Raw genomic sequence first — 16,670 nt, 5'->3', positions numbered from 1 at the left:
CCCCCTGCGTATGTCAAAGGGTCTCGCATAACTGGAATCAAAATAAGTCTCCTTAAATTGAGAAAATGCAAACATTGAGCAAAGTATAAGCGGAAGGAGGATTCAAACTCCGTCTTACCGTCTGAAACTCTGAATCACTAGGCAAAAAGATCTCCGATTATACTAAATTGTAGCCATAATAATACAATTAGGGTCCATGAAAGTCGATAACATTTACCTCTTCAATCCCCTTGGCATAAACATATGATTCGCAAATTGCACCTGTTAACAATCCTACCAGCAATTCAATGCTACCGGCGAGCATGAGCAATGAATTCGTCCCTCACTCGCGGATCCAAGACACAATAGTAACGGGTCAATGGGATACGTTTTCGTTTAGAAAAACATAAGGTACGTAGGTTTGTACACCATGCAATAGAATAAATAACATAAAAATTTATTCAGAAGAACACTAGTAGAAATCCATGCACGTATGTATGGTAATATCATGCAACTGCAATTTGGTTAGTCGTTGAATCTTCATCTTTGAGAAATGGGGAGATCATCTCGTATAAAGTATCGGAGAGATTAATATGTCCTCCAGGTGCCTTTTTAAATGTCACTTTTCCTACTTCATGCAACGTTTTTAATCCTATCAAGTCTTCTTTATACAATGTGGTCTGCTCCATCAACAAGGATGAACAAATTAAACTGCATTAGTATTAGAATAAGGTAACTTTAAAAGAAGTGAAAATAATTTTTCATTGTTTAGATGAGTGCCAGTGCCCCTACTAAGCAAGCGCCCTAACTCAATCACTATTAATATTATTATTATTATTATTTTTTAAAAAAACGCAAACTTTTATTAATCAATCAAAAGTTTACAAGAAATTTGTGGCCAGCCGAAATTATTATTATTATTATTATTATTATTATTATTATATAAATACGCAATTAAATAATTTAATTCGGCAATCGAATAACTTTTGTAATAGACCTGGTTTGACAACAAAAAATTACTCTGTAAAATTTTCAAACTTTAAAACTTTAAAGTTTGTGGCCACCTAATTATTATTATATAAATAATTATAATTATTATATAAATACGCAATTAAATAATTATTATTATTATGTAAATACGCAATTAAAACTTTAAAAATTTTCAAACTTTGTAAAATTTGTGGCCAGCTAATGTGAGAGTATTTAAAGTTTAAGGCTCTATTTGGTAAAACTAACTGAAAAGGTAGCTGAAAACTGAAAAGGTAACTGAAACCTGAAAAGATAATTGATAAGGTAACTGAAAATTAGGAACTGATAAGGTAGCTGATTATATAAAAAAATGTTTGGCAAACTAACTGAAAAGGTAACTGATTTTGATGAAATGACGTAAAAGGATATGATAATTACTTAATAGTATAAATTTAAGGGGTAAAAACGGAAAATCAAAACAAATCAGGTACCTGAAATCTAAAATGCTACTCTAGGTAGCATTTCATTTCAGGTAGCTTATTTGGTTAAATAAGCTACTTGCCAAACGCGTATAAAAAAATAAGGTACCTGAAATTTTGGTCAAATAAGCTACTTTGACCAAATCAGGTACCTGAAATACCTTGTCAAACGGAGCCTAAGTCTTTTTCTATATCGTTTTTCATTTGAATGGATCACAACTTATAGTTGGATTAATTTTATGCAATATTAATTTCGAACAGTTTTATCCTAGGATAATTGATTCACCAATAATTAGGGAGTAGTAAATATTATATATTTATATATTGACTCAGATTATATTATAAGACCGTTGTATGGTGCGATCACTTTAGAAGTCACCATTTTATTGCAAAAGTGATTATTTTATGTTAAAATGTAACCACTTTTTAAAACAATGGCAAATTTTTCACATTAAGTGCACTTTTTATTCGTCAGAACTTTCAACGATCGTACATAATAATTAGTACTAAGATAGTAATGATGAGAAGGCCATCAATATTTTTACCTCGTTGAAAGGCAAGACCACGTCTGTGGATCCATCAGGGTGATATCCGAACCAGGACGACTTTCTTGGTATAATCATTGTGTCTTCCTCGAACTATATAGAAAAAAAAAACAGTAAAGTATTTACACATATCACAAATTCTCATTTGTGACATGCACTATCCGTCACTTTGGAGTGACGGATACCATTTTACCTCACAAAGTACCCACTTTTTCTCTCTCTTCAACACTGTTCATGTGGTCCCCTTTCTCCACTAACCCATTTTGTTATCATTTTTACTCACAAATTATCCGCCACAAATGGTAACCCGTCACAAGGGAGACCAATTGTACACATATATACAGTGTTCAATGTGAAAACAACACATATTATTAATCTAGTACTCGTATTCTATAAAATTTAGGGTTACATGAGATTAATCCATCCTTTGTCTATTCTTCTCATGTTACCCCAACCTATGTTTTATCCCATATTAATCCTTTTTTTTCACTCATTTTTCTTTTATTAGACCCAGATTAAATGTTACCTAGAGTAACCGGTTAAGCCTATATATCATCAGGTTAGATCTCTATCTTCTTCATTTACCTATTTTTCTTTTTTTTTATCTCTCTATTCCTCCATTGAAACGATTATCCCCCCTCCCCCCCCCTTAATTTCCTTTTTCCATATATTCCCCCAAAGTTCTTCTCACAATGAACAAGGGTACAATGTCTTTTTCAAATACGCTCTCCCAACACAAAGCAGAACATTTACTACTGTATTGCGTGTCTGTGTATCTATGCCTAAGTACGGATGCTGCTCGTGAGCTCATCTAAATTGGGAGCCTCAATCCTCAAGTCGTGTTCTGTGCCGTTTTTAGCCATACTAGGAAGTTCTTTATATGCAAAATTTCCCATCTTTCATTTCCATTTGGGGATCTAATCAGCTACATCAGTAACAAATCTCTAAATTATGGTTTTCAGGTAACTTAAGCATCAGGTTCATTATAAAGTTGTAACACATATGGTTTTCAGGTAACTTAAGCATCGTAAATCAACAAAATTCATCAACATCAACATCTACCGTCCTAAATACCCCGCCACTATTTACCAACCCCGTTTTATTCCTAGTAAATGAACCTCCAAACCACAATTTCAATGTTACATTATCCCAAGGATTTCCCTAAATTATGAGACAAACAATTAATACAAAAATACATTTACATCTAACAACACTAACGAATTGAATAAGACTGAGATTAAAGGGGTTATCCTAAATGAAAATGACAAATATTACCCCGTCTTGACAGATTCTTTATACTTTTATTCATTTGTGATGAGTATTTTAATAAAATGTAAAGAATCTGTTGAGACGGAGTGAGTAGTAATTAACAAAAATTGACAAATAATACTTATTTTTTTCAAAAAGGGCGACTAATTAACAAGAAAAGAGAGCCCCTCTGCTTGTCAGCGAGTGAGACGAGTAAAACAACGAAAGTAATGGCGAGAGGTTATTCAATTAATTGACCATCTAAAGGGATGACTCTTATCTTGTAATTAATACACCATGATATAGAAAGGATTCATCTCACATATAAGTAAGAAATTGATGATTGAAAATTAATTACAAATTGAAGAATAAATAGGCGAGAGGTTATGCAAAATTGAAGATTAATTACAATAAAAAAACATACATTTTCCATTGATTGCTCGTACAAGTTAAGAAATTAAGGATTGAATGTTGATGAGAGCTAATGATGAAGATGGATAATGAAGAATAAAGCTAAGAAATAAGATGAATAATGAAGAAGGAAGAGCAGTAAATAAGAAGAGTACAGGAGAAGAGAAAATCGAAATAAAATTGGGGTAAAAGGCGTTTAATATGAATGAATGAATGAAAATGGTAACCTATTTAGTAGGTTGTCATCTCTCGGTCTAATAAAAGAAAAATGAGTGAAAAGAAGGGATTGATATGGGATAAAATATAGGTTGGGGTAATATGAGAAATTGAGAAGGATAGACAAAAGATGGATTAATCCCATGTAATAACCCTAAAATTTATTGAATCGTATAGTTAAGTAGTACTAAACTGATCTCTCATTAAGAGAATCCCTTCAAAATTTGTGTATTTAATTCAAACATGATAGTGGTTTTCATTTATGTGAATATATAAGTTCTTCTATTAATAGCACTCAGATACTATACTCATAAATGAGTATTTGTTCAAATTCTATGTTCCATTTTCGTATTTCAGCTTATGTCTCTCCTAATCATAGAAAAGATTGTGAAAAAAGCAAGGAGTATGCATGTCCGTGTGTTACAAGCTAAGGAGAACACCATAATTATAGTTGATGGGGCATATTCTGCACCACTGACCAAGTCAACATATTAAGCAAGGTCAAGGATATCCACAGCAAAGTCAACGACTTAGACAGTCTAGCCGATGAAGCCCATCGGTCATCACTGGTCTCGGCCTGACAACTAGCCCGGTAGGGCACATATCCGCGTACTCATATCCAAGACCCCTAGGCCACCGCCATAGGTCCATCGGCCGAGGGTAGAACGGTCTTTCCACCGCCACCCACTTGGCCACTTGGCTACTACGTGACAAAAGGTGAAAGTCTATAAATACTCCTCAACCTTCATTGAGGAAAGGATCCACAAATTAACCTAATAACCACTATTCATCTGGTAATATCTTCCTTATCTCTCTACATACACGTTTAGCCAAGTAACAACAACTTACCTCTCTAAGTTTACTGACTTGAGCGTCGGAGTGAGTACGCTCGGCCAAAGCCGAGCCCTCAGTTTGTTCATCGTTTCAGGAGAGATCGAAGGAAGATTCAAGCAAAGACGTCATTCTACAAGCTACGAGTGGTAACAAATATCTCGCTGCCGAATTACACCTTAACAATTGGCGCCGTCTGTGGGGAAAGACACTAGAAGCTAGTCACATTCATTCCCAAACAAAAAAAAAAAAAAAAAAACAAACAAACACAAAAACCCACCCCAAAAGCTAAGATGTCAAAACAACAAGAGATAGTCGCGACCGACGAAACCGCATTCTACCAAGATGATACCTTTCACAATTAGAGTAGTGCGGCCCTCCACCGGTGGAGTAATCCAACCGGAATTCGGGATGCCAATAATACCGGACACGCCACGCTTCCCAACCAGGTCACCATCATGGGACATGTGGTTGACACGGCGAAACTGAAGATGCTCCTGGACCTAATTGGGAGTACGCCAGCTGATGCCGTCACGCCGACAAGGGCGGCAGTACCCGTCCAAGAGACCAGGGCCCAGAAAGTGACTCCAAGAAATTTGAACGGAGCACTAGGAGAAGCCGACCCTGCCAAGACACCGGAGGAGCCCAGAGTGCTAGTGGTAGACCTGAGCCCTCCCCGTACTCACGAGAGGACAGCGTCGCCGCAAAGACCGACGAGGCTCGCCACGAGAAGCCAGAGAAGTCCGACTCTCGAGTCGGAGAAGAAGCCCGAGTCGAAGAAGAAGTCCTTCCCGCTACGAGGAGAGGAGCCAGACCAGAAACGCGGGGAGCCGATCGCCGCGTGTCATTCGACACGTTGTCAGACAGCCCCTCAGTGCTTATGTCCTTGACATCACCGTGCCGACTAAGCTGAAGTTGCCGGCATTCACATACAAAGGAGACAGTGATCCCACCGACCACGCCGAGGCTTTCGAGTCTTACATGTCGGTATGGGAACAGACCGATGAGTGCAGTGCCGAGTCTTCCCAACGACTCTGCATGGGATGACTCAAAATTGGTATAAGGGGCTTCCCGACGGCTCGGTATATTGTTTCGCCGACCTAAAGGATGCCTTCATAGCCCAATACTCTTGCAACAAAAGGAGGGCCGTGGAGACGTCGGATCTTCTAACTATCAAACAGGAGGAGGGCGAATCTCTACGAAGCTATGTAAAGAGGTTCGACGGCAAGGTTCAGCAAATTCGGGAGATCAACCCCGAACTGGCGGCTTTCGCACTGATGAAAGGCCTCCCAAGGGGAGACTTAAAAGACGAACTCATCAAGTACGGGGGTTTGGGCCTAGATGCCGCTAGGAAGATGGCCGATCAGGCCATCAAGGTAGAGGACTACCACAAGACCTGGGTAGGCCCCAGCGAGGCCGAGCCCTCAGAAAAGAAGAGCCGCCGGGATGACAACCCGGATGAAAGACGCCGTGACAATAACGGGTCACGGTCCGATGAGAGACGCCGTGACAATAATAGGTCACGGTCGACGATCTGCCAGAAACAGGACTCGACGGGCGCCAGGGGGAGTTCGGGAACGTTTTACCAAAGGCATTACCATGATAAAACCCCTCTCGGTCGTAACGGCCGCCGAGGTCTTCGCCCGAGCAAAAGGAGGGGCAGACCGTGGGAAAGGCCCCCAAGCCGAAGAGGGACGGTGACACGAGCCGATCTTGCGAGTACCACGGTTGCACCGCCACCTCACATCGACAACTATGCGAACGGCATCCAAGAATGCCATTGAAGAGCTAATCCGGAAGGAAGCCTCGACAAGTATGTGGCCAAAGGCCAAAAGACCGACGCCGCGGTTCGGATAAGAAATCCGTCTTTCAACGAATAGGAGTGATCCATGTGGTCATCGGGGAAATGAGAACGGCGGGTCGGCTCATGGGCACAAACGGCACCTAAACGAGCCGTATCGGGCCATCAACTTTGTGCCCAACACAAACATCGCCCCCGACATTCCCGATATGACTATTGGGAGGAAGGACTACGAGGGAGTCATCGCCCCTCACAGCGACCCGCTTGTAGTCAACTTGGACATATCCAACCACCTGGTGAAGAGGTGCACGATTGACACGGCGCCTACACGAACATCATGTTCGGGAGTGCTTCCTTAGCCTCGGCACGAAAGTCAAAGACTTGAGCCCCCGCACCAATCCACCGTACGGCTTCTCCGGCCGGCCTGGTACCCCTGGGTTCAATCAGACTGCCAGTGATGCTCGGCGAGGGGAATGCGGCTAAGAATGTCCTAGCTGAGTTCGTCGTCATTGACGGCTCGTCCGCCTACAACGTCCTCATAGGCCGGGTTACCCTGAGCGAGGCCGACGCAGTGATGTCCATCCGGGCCCTGACACTAATGTATGTCTCGGACCGGGGGGAAGCGCAAAAGCTCGTCTCCAAGGACGAGAAGGACGAGGTGGTCAACGTCCAGATATCTGCCAGAGGATGCAACATGCAATCCCTCAAAGTGGCAAGACAGTCAGAGAAGGGGAAAAGCCCATCCTTACAACAGGAGGGCGACCTCATGGATACAACTGACGGCTGACGAGGGAGGTGTGCCTTTAGTGAGCCATTAGGACACTGGCGATTTTGTGAAAACATTGTATAGCGGCGGAGGTGTCCAAAACAGTTGTGGGCACCCCGACGCATATTTGTATCTAATGTAGAATAATCTAAGTTTTCCCATCAAAGTGCTCATTTTTCCCGCAGTCTCTACCAAGAAGCCGACGCCGGCTCACACTGTCATCCCGACAAGAGCGGCAGTCGTTATGAAGAGGCGACGCCGCTCGATCGTCACCCCGACAAGAGCGGCGATCTACCAAGAAGCCGACGCCGGCTCACACATCATCCCGACAAGAGCGGCGATCGTTATGAAGAGGCGACGCCACTCACGCCGTCATAGACAAGAGCGGTGGTCTCCATCAAGAAATGTAGCGCTGCGCGATCACCCCAAGTAGTAGACGTTACGGCGGTCACCCCCAGTGTGGTGCCGTCGCATCCTCAAGTGGTAGACGCCGCGTACCACGCTATCCGAGAATGAGCAGACGCGCTCACAATGTCATAGACAAGAGCGGTGGTCTCCATCAAGAAATGTAGCGCCGTGGCGATCACCCCAAGTAGTAGACGTTACGGCGGTCACCCCCGAGGTGTGGCGCCGTCGCAGATCACTCCAAGTCGTAGACGCCGCGTAACACGCTATCCGAGGAATGTACGCTCACACACTGTCATAGACAAGAGCGGTGGTCTCCATCAAGAAATGTAGCGCTGTGGCAGTCACCCCAAGTAGTAGACGTTACGGCAGTCACCCCCAGAGGTGTGGTGCCGTCGCAGTCACTCCAAGTGGTAGACGCCGCGTAACATGCTATCCAGAAAGCAGACACCGCGACAGTCGTGGCCAGCACAGTTGATACTCGCAAAAATATTCAAAATACCTCAGAAGCGTTAAACACAGTTGAGATACACACTCTAAACTGCCTCGGCCAAGCCGAGGCGGAAACGAAAAAAAAGACGCTCAATTAATAACGTAAGAGGGCAACTCAGACAAAAACGAGAAAAGACCTCGGCCAAGCCAGAGGCAAAGTGGAAACGCTAAATACAGTTGAGACGCTCAACTTTTAAAAGCGCAAGTAAAAGAAATAAGGTAGAGGCCTCGGCCATGCCAAAGGCAAAAGAAACGAACTCTTATTAATAATAACAGGTTACAGGTGAAAAGAATACAGACGACTGCCGTCCCCATTGGGATAAGCCAAAACACAACCTACCAAAGTTATACAAACTACAAGGAAAGAAAAGCAAAAGTTACAAATATGTCATTTGAAGCGCCAAAAGATGGCAGGGAGGAAGGGTTTAATATTTGGCTCCCCCGAACAAAAAACAGATCTGCTTGTAAACTTGTTCTCATCAAGCAAAGACATGGTAGTGTGTGAGGAGCGAGGCTATCCGAGACGCCGGGTGAGCCCGTGACAACCGCCCGTCTCCCTATGCCTGTTGCTGCTTGCCATCAGCAGCGGTAGCCGCATCTTCTTCAATGGGCAACCCAGCAGCTTTCCTAGCAGCCTCATCTTCAGCAGCCTCGGCATCATCAGCTGCCCTCATCCTCTCGGCTTCCTCCTTGGCCGCCTTAGCCTTCTCAGCAAGAGCTGCTTTCTCCGCGGCCGCCTCCTTCTCCATCTTCGCCCTCACCGCCTCCTTGGCCTTCTCCGCCACGGTTTTCTCCTTAGCCTCGAGCTTGTCATCAAGCAGCTCGTCAAATTGGCCCCACGGAAAGGAACCATCAAGAGGAAAAGCTCCCGATCACTTCCTAGCAGCTTCTTCTCGCCAAATCCCGGAATTCAGCGCACAGTTTGGGGACCATGACGGTTTGGAGCATCTCAATGTCCTCCTCCTTTTGCCTAATGATGGCCTCTTTGCCCCGAATCACCTCCGCCTGGGCCTTAAACAGGTCCCTGGATTCGTTCCTCTGCTGGAGATAGAGGTCGGCACGCCTTTGAACAAGGTTACATTTCTCCAAAGAAACCTTCGCGGCTTCCTTCCGCCGCAGCCTCGGCCTTGGCTCTCTCAAGAAGGACCTCCTTTTCGGCGTCCTCCCCGAGTTTTCTCTCGGCCAAGAGCGCCTTCTCAGCATCTCCCCTAAGCCTCTGCTCATTGAGGAGATCCAGCTTCGCCGACGCAGCCACCTGCTTAGTGGCATTACGCTCAAAAACAGCTCGAGCCACGGCCTTCTCTTGCTCCATGAGACGAGCACCGGTAACCACGTTCCACCTCGCCAGCTCCTTAATCAGCTTTGTACCTTCCTCTATAAGCTGGGAGACAGAAGCCTTCTGGGATGAGGGGACGGTGGTGACACTCTGACCACCAGCCTGCAGTTGGGAGAGGGAAGCCTTCTGGGATGAAGAGTTGATGGTGACGCCTTGATCACCAACCTGCGCAGAGATCCCCTCCACTTGCTGCCCAATGAGAGCGAAAGCCGGCAGCGGCTGGTCTACAAAAATTTAATAAAGGCATCAGTATCAACATATTTCGACATATCAGAAAGCCTGTCATCAGGAGCACCTAATGACCCGGCTAAATTTGAGCCACAGGATAGATAGGTACCATGTTTGGCCTTCTTGGCCGGAGGAGGCACTTCCTTGCCAGCGGTAGAGGCTGTCTCTTTCCTCTTACGGATAAGTGGAGATCCCTCCGCATCAGAGTCCCCCTCATCGGGAATATCAACAATCTCCACCTTCTTAGGGGGGGGGGAATGGGAGGTGGAACCGGTGTCGACGCCAGCCGCTTGAAAGACTTTGTTTTCCGCGTCCGACGCACTACGCCGCTAACAACCTTCGCCTGGGCCTCCTCCCTGCTCAAGCCCTTCAGCCGTTGTTCCATAAGATCATTCGGCGACGTCCTGCGGTCATGGGCTAGAGCCTTGGGATGCAAGTTAGCAACGGTTTTATCTTTGTGCAGCCCCATTCTCCGGAGGATATCCTCAGACAGGTCCGGTCCAAAGTGGTCTGCGAAAGAAACAAAGCAAGAGTTAAGTAGAGGAAATAAATCGAAGTTCGAGAAACAGGAACATTGAGAGCGGTGATGGGCCTCACACCGACCCCACTCACCCCGTGCTAGGGCCGGTATGAGGCCGACATGGCAAAGCGGCTCATCCCGAAGAATGATCTGCGTCGGGGGAATCCATCTTTTCGCAACCCACTCTTGTCCACCTCAAAGAGCCTCATTGCCCGACCTCTCATCCTCCTTAAGAAGGACCTTGCTGGCATCCATTTTAAGATGCTTCCGGGTGACCCATCTGTCATGCTCCGCCTTAGTCTCACACCGCAAATTAACTTGGTGCTTTGGAAGGAGCGGGCAAATGGATAGTCATCCCAAGCACCTTAACGTACACCCACCGATCTTGCCAACCCTTGCAAGAAGAAAGTTTGTCAACAGAGACATAACCCGCTCCATTTGCACACTTTGTACCATCCGACGCGCCGAGATTGATGGTTTGAGATGATGAAGCCGGCGGAATAAATTCACCGTTGGAGCCTCTCCCTTGAAAAGACAAAGCCAGACAAAACCGATTATGGTTCTCATAGCCAACGGGTGCAGTTGGGCAACGACAACGTTCATGGCTCTAATTATGGCCATAACGTACCCATTCAGCGGAAACCGGAGCCCGTACTCCAAATGCCGCATGTACACGCCGGTGTAGCCCGGCGAAGGACAACAGACGGCCTGACCTTCCTTAGGGATAACAATTTTGTATCCCCTACCAAAGAAAAAATGGCCCTCGAAAAGTTTCTCGCCTGAACAACTGACAAGCTTATGGGACCAAGCACGGTCAAGGCGAACCTTACAGGCGTCGCCGTGATCCATGACGTACTGTCTCCCCTCATTAGGACGAGACCTTTCCGCATCATCACCGAAATCATCACCAAAATCACCAAAAGAATCATCATCCTCCCATTCCTCCAGAATTTGAGGATCAACTTCAGGAGAAGGAGACCTAGGGCCCCCCGACGCAGGTTTACTAGGTCCAGCATCAGCAGAAGACATGTTCACAACAAATTAGTAGCAAGATAAAAGAAAAATTTGTTTGTTTACCTCGAAGAAAAACACTCGCCGGATCAAAGACTCTGAAGATTGGAAGAAAAGGAAGCTCTTGAAGGTTTAGAAAGATGAAGATTTTGGAGAAAATTTGAGAAACTGAAATTGGTGGCCAAAATCATGGAATAACTGCCCTATTTATAGGAAAAAGCCCATGAAGAAGGACCAATCAGGGCACAGCCCATGAAGCGTCAACCAATCAGAGAACAGACACGTGTCAGACATGCAACCACGGAATGTCAATCGTTGCAACAGTTGAACGTCAATCAATGCAACAGTGACCAAGCGTCTTCAACACGCCCATTCACATCTCTTCGCCTATTCATCTTCCTCAACAAATTCCTAGGTATCTGGTCTCCGCCGGCCACATGACCAACCAAGCTAGGAAGCACCGGCCGGGGGCAATCAAAAACAACCGGCACTCTCAGCCCTGGTCTCGGCCATCGTCATATTCTTTTCCACATCGGATGCCCTTTACGCATCCATGTGGAGGGGGGATATGGTACGGCCTAACAAGAACCACGCCGATGCATCAGAAGAACTAACAAGAACCACGCCGATGCATCAGAAGAAGCCGATACAAAAATTTTGCAAAAATACTTACGCAGAACATACGCTCAACATACATCGGAGCCCATACCACGGCATAGACTACGCTGGGGGCAAATTGATGGGCATATTCTGCACCACTGACCAAGTCAACATATTAAGCAAGGTCAAGGGTATCCACAAAGAAAGTCAACGACTTAGACAGCTTCAGCCGATGAAGCCCATCGGTCATTCATCTGGTCTCGGCCGCAACTAGCGGCCGGGGCACATATCCGCGTACTCATATCCAAGACCCTAGGCCACCACCGCCATAGGTCCATCGGCCGAGGGTAGAACGGTCTTTCCACCTGCCAGCCACTTGGCCACTTGGCCACTACGTGACAAAAGGTGAAAGTCTATAAATACTCCTCAACCTTCATTGAGGAAAGGATCCACAAATTAACCTAATAACCACTATTCATCTGGTAATATCTTCCTTATCTCTCTACATACACGTTTAGCCAAGTAACAACAACTTACCTCTCTAAGTTTACTGACTTGAGCGTCGGAGTGAGTACGCTCGGCCAAAGCCGAGCCCTCAGTTTGTTCATCGTTTCAGGAGAGATCGAAGGAGGATTCAAGCAAAGACGTCATTCTACAAGCTACGAGTGGTAACAAATATCTGCTCTGGAATTACACCCGGAACAATAGTGAATGTATGATGTGTTATAAGATGAAGATAGTCGGATACGCAATGAAACAAAGAATCCGAACTCCTCATAAAATCACAATGGAAGAACTATCTTTGAGAAACTTATATAATTCAATCTTACTATAATTGATTTTGAATATATAGTTGAAAAAAATAATATCGTATGTTGGGAAATTTTAGGACCTCTCTTTTACTCGATCAAAAAGCCAAATATATTATTATGTTTTTTTTTAACATGTGCCCTTAGGGTAATATATAAGTTTTTCATTAAAGAGGGTAATATATCAAATCTCTGTACTCTGGGACGATAACACATCATTTTTCATTAAAGATTTAGTTTACAATTAGTAAAAGTTTGAGAAGCACTTACCATGACAAGGACTAAGTTATGTAAGCTGGCAAACCGCTCCTTGTAGATAGGGTTTCTTGCACTTGGTATTTCATTGTTTGCATATGGTAGAAATTTGCACCCTTTCAAATATGCATCAATTTCCTATTAAGAATTTAAAGTAAGTTCATCACTGCACCATAGTATATATTATGTCCGAAAATTATTAGTAAACGCTAAAATGAAACAAGACGGAGGAAATATAATTGTATGAAGAATTGAAATAACCAGGCCAATATGACAAAGAGTAATGTATTGTTTATAGGTGTTTTAGCAATTACCTTTGGAATCTTCATGTAGTTACTTGGCGCGACACTAGCCTGTTATATTTGAAAGATGATGATTAACTTAGTAAAATTCAAAAATATAAACTCATGCCTCATTTTAATTACCTGTTTTATTTAACGTGTGTTTTGAGCGAATTTTAACTAAAAAATGACCAAGTGATTTAGACGAATAAAGTATATTACTCGTATATGATTAGTTTATGACCTTATAAATGAAGAGTTAACTAAATTCACCTGTATAAAGTTACTATAAACAGGAAGCAGATTTATGAGATACTTTAGGTACGCACAAATTGGATGGCTCTGCATGCAAGAAAATAACAATTATAAACAAAAAAAAATGTCAAATGAATAAAAAAAGGCTAAAAATTGATAAAAAGACACTTTAGGAACAATATATGTTGTAACCCTTAGGATGAAAAATATAGATATCCGCTAAAAACAACAGATTACTTACAGAGCAATTTGGAGGCCCTGCTATACCAGCTTGAGGACCTCCGATTGATATGAAGTTCTTGACCTGTTCATTTTGTAATACAAATTATATATATATATATCAAAACAACGGTATAGAAATTATACACACCAAATTTATATAACTTTACTATTTTATTTGGCAACCGAAATATTTTATTATGAGAAATGTGATCACGTTAAACTTCATTTTACTCTAAAAATATTCGCATGAGCTTATTCAACTTAGGGGTCGTTTGGTTGCCCACTAAATTACACATGAACTTTAATTCATGTGAATTGCAAAATGGGTAGGTTGTTTGGTTACCCCAATTCACATGAATTGGAACTTCCCATGAATTCCAATTCCTCCATAATGGAGGAAGTTGCTTACCTAGATTCCCCTAGGTTAGTGGGAATGCCTACATGAATTACAATGCCTATATGTAACCAAACAACATTTTTTAATTCACATGAATTCTAAATTCATGTGATATGACACTTCCTAGGCATTGTAAGTTCCCGTATGTAACTAAACGACTCCTTAATAGTCTTTAAATCATCAATAGGTTTCAATTACAATTTTAAATTCTTTTTTTTTTTTAAAAATTTGGGTAAATGGAGCCACAAAGGCGAATATGATGCTGACAGGGTTTGAACCTTGATCATGAACACTATCTATTAAGATTATACGGATTACAGAGTAGTCTTTGGCCAATTTACGAGAAGGTCTTTGGTGTTCCATTCATTGTATTACGATAAGTACATTCAATGTATTAGGCCTGCTAATCATCTTATATAAATAAGTTGTCTTTGCTAATGAATGATAAAGACACAATTCACCCTTCAATTATCTTAAGGTTTCCAGGTTCAGCAATTACCCTAAAAAAAACCACGTCAGGCGACAATATACCAGAGCCACCGAAGCTCGACTCTTTCAACCCCTACTTCCCCGGATCTCATGATACCCCAAATCTTAAAATCACAAACTTTGTCCTTCGTCGTGATAATTACGACGCTTGGAAAAATTCAATGACACGTTCCTTAAAATCTTGTCGCAAATTTGGATTTATCGATGGTTCCATCACAAAACCATTTGATGAATTCGGTGTCGATAATTGGGTGGTGGTTAATTGTACCCTTGTTCAATGGATCCTCAACACCATTGATCCGTCTTTGTTGGATAGCATTTCATATGCCGAAGAGGCCTCTGTTATATGGTCAGAATTGGCGGACACGTTCTCGGTTCTTGACGGAACCGAGATACACGGCTTGAAGACCCAATTACATGAATGCAAACAGGCGAAAGGTATGGATGTTTTCATCTTTTGGTAAAATTATTAAATCACTTTGGGATTCCATTGTTCATGAACCGCCTTTCGCTTGCAACTGCGGCAAGTGCGAATGCAATATTGGTCTGGCTGCTATTCAAAGGCTTGATTACATCAATTCTTTATGGGCCTTGATCCCACTTTGTATGCCAATGTTCGCTCTCAACAGTTTCAACTCGATCCTCTTCCGTCTCTTAATCGGGCTTATCAAGTTGTCCTCCTTCTAATGCCCATGTTGATGTTCAGATGTGGTGGCTTTTGCCACGCCAGGGTCCTCACGGCCACTGGATGATTGGAGGGCTTTCCGTGACAAAGAACGTGGCGAGAGGAGTCAAATTTTCTGCAATTTATGTGATTCTCGTGGTCATGATCAAAACATTTGCTATATTAAGAGTCAAAGGTTTCCCGAATGGTAGGGTGATAGGCCTCGAACTCAGGCTGATCTTCGTCGTGCTCGATCAGTGGGTTCTTGTGGCTCTGGGCCTAGTTTTGGAGCTGCCAGTTCGTCTGCTGGAACTGGCCGTAGGGGTATTGGTGGTTCAACTCCCTCTGTTTAAGCTAATTTAGTCACCACGAGTGTCTCTACAAATACCGTTAATATCTCTGATCTCTTAAGCGGTATGTCTCCTTCGATAGTTGACAAAGGTGCTTCCAATCATGTTACGGGAAATTTGGCATGTTTGGAAGCACCATGTGCCATTCCTTCTCGAATTGTTGGCCTTCCTAATGGGCAGCAGGTTGCTTCTAAGGTTATGGGTTCGGTGTTTATTAATAATTCGCTTATCCTTCACGATGTTTTATATGTACCTAGTTTGACTTGCAACCTTTTTTCTGTCTCCCAACTTACAGCTTCAGATGGTTATATTTTTTAATTTGCTAAGCACTTTTTTAATTTTCGTTTTCGCGAGGACGACAATTAGAGTAGGTGTGCTACGAGATGGCCTCTATTGGATTTGTGCCGGTGCTAGGGAACCAGTGGTGATTTCCGTGCGTGATACGAGCCCAATTGCTCTCTGACATCAACGATTGGGTCATCCGTCTAATAAAGTGTTCAAGGCTATTTCCTTTGCTAATTGCCTTAATTTAAGTAAGCATTCCGTTTGTGGGACATGTCGTTTGGCGAAACAGCATCGTACTAGTTTTTCTTCAAATAATAAACATGTTTCGGAGATCTTTAGATTGATTCATTGCAATATTTGGGGACCCTATCGTCTTGTCTCTTCATGCGGTGCGAAGTATTTTCTCACAGTAGTTGATGATTATTCACGGGCTACCTGTGTTTATTTGTTGATTAATAAGACGAAAGTCATTGATATGTTTATGAATTTTCTATCTATGGTTGACAAGCAGTTTTCTAAATCCATCAAGTTTGTTCAAAGTGACAACGGTAATGAATTTAACAGTATGGCTGAATATTTTTTTCAACAAGAGATTCATTTTCAAACTTTTTGCATTGGCACGCCCCAACAAAATGGTTGTGTTGAACGGAAGTACCATCACATTTTAAATGTTGCTCGGGCTATCTTTTTCAGGCTGATTTGCCTAAGTCTTTCTGGGAGGAATGCATTCTTACTGCCGCTTATTTAATAAACTGTACTTCAACCGAGTTGCTTCACAACAAAACCCTCTATGAATGTCTTTATGGTATTTTCCCCGTCCGATACA

The 16,670-nt window shown here is 43.1% G+C and overlaps 1 protein-coding gene across 1 annotated transcript in view; it reads right to left on the bottom strand.

Moving 5' to 3' along the window:
* Positions 1-348: 348 nt before the first annotated feature.
* LOC141596511 (uncharacterized) overlaps positions 349-16,670 on the bottom strand; it is a 42,186-nt gene continuing 25,864 nt past the window's right edge. Inside the window, exons 7-12 of the mRNA XM_074416700.1 lie at positions 13,679-13,741; positions 13,456-13,524; positions 13,216-13,254; positions 12,917-13,039; positions 1,973-2,065; positions 349-659 (exon numbers count right to left, since the gene is read on the bottom strand). Of these exons, the coding sequence (XP_074272801.1) occupies positions 486-659; positions 1,973-2,065; positions 12,917-13,039; positions 13,216-13,254; positions 13,456-13,524; positions 13,679-13,741 (561 nt within the window). The 3' untranslated portion in view covers positions 349-485. The remainder of the gene's footprint in view (positions 660-1,972; positions 2,066-12,916; positions 13,040-13,215; positions 13,255-13,455; positions 13,525-13,678; positions 13,742-16,670) is intronic.

The sequence above is a fragment of the Silene latifolia genome, chromosome 8, assembly GCF_048544455.1.
Source record: "Silene latifolia isolate original U9 population chromosome 8, ASM4854445v1, whole genome shotgun sequence".
Classification (NCBI taxonomy): domain Eukaryota; kingdom Viridiplantae; phylum Streptophyta; class Magnoliopsida; order Caryophyllales; family Caryophyllaceae; genus Silene; species Silene latifolia.
Note: the sequence above shows the minus strand (reverse complement) of the source record. Positions and strands in the feature narration are given on the sequence as shown.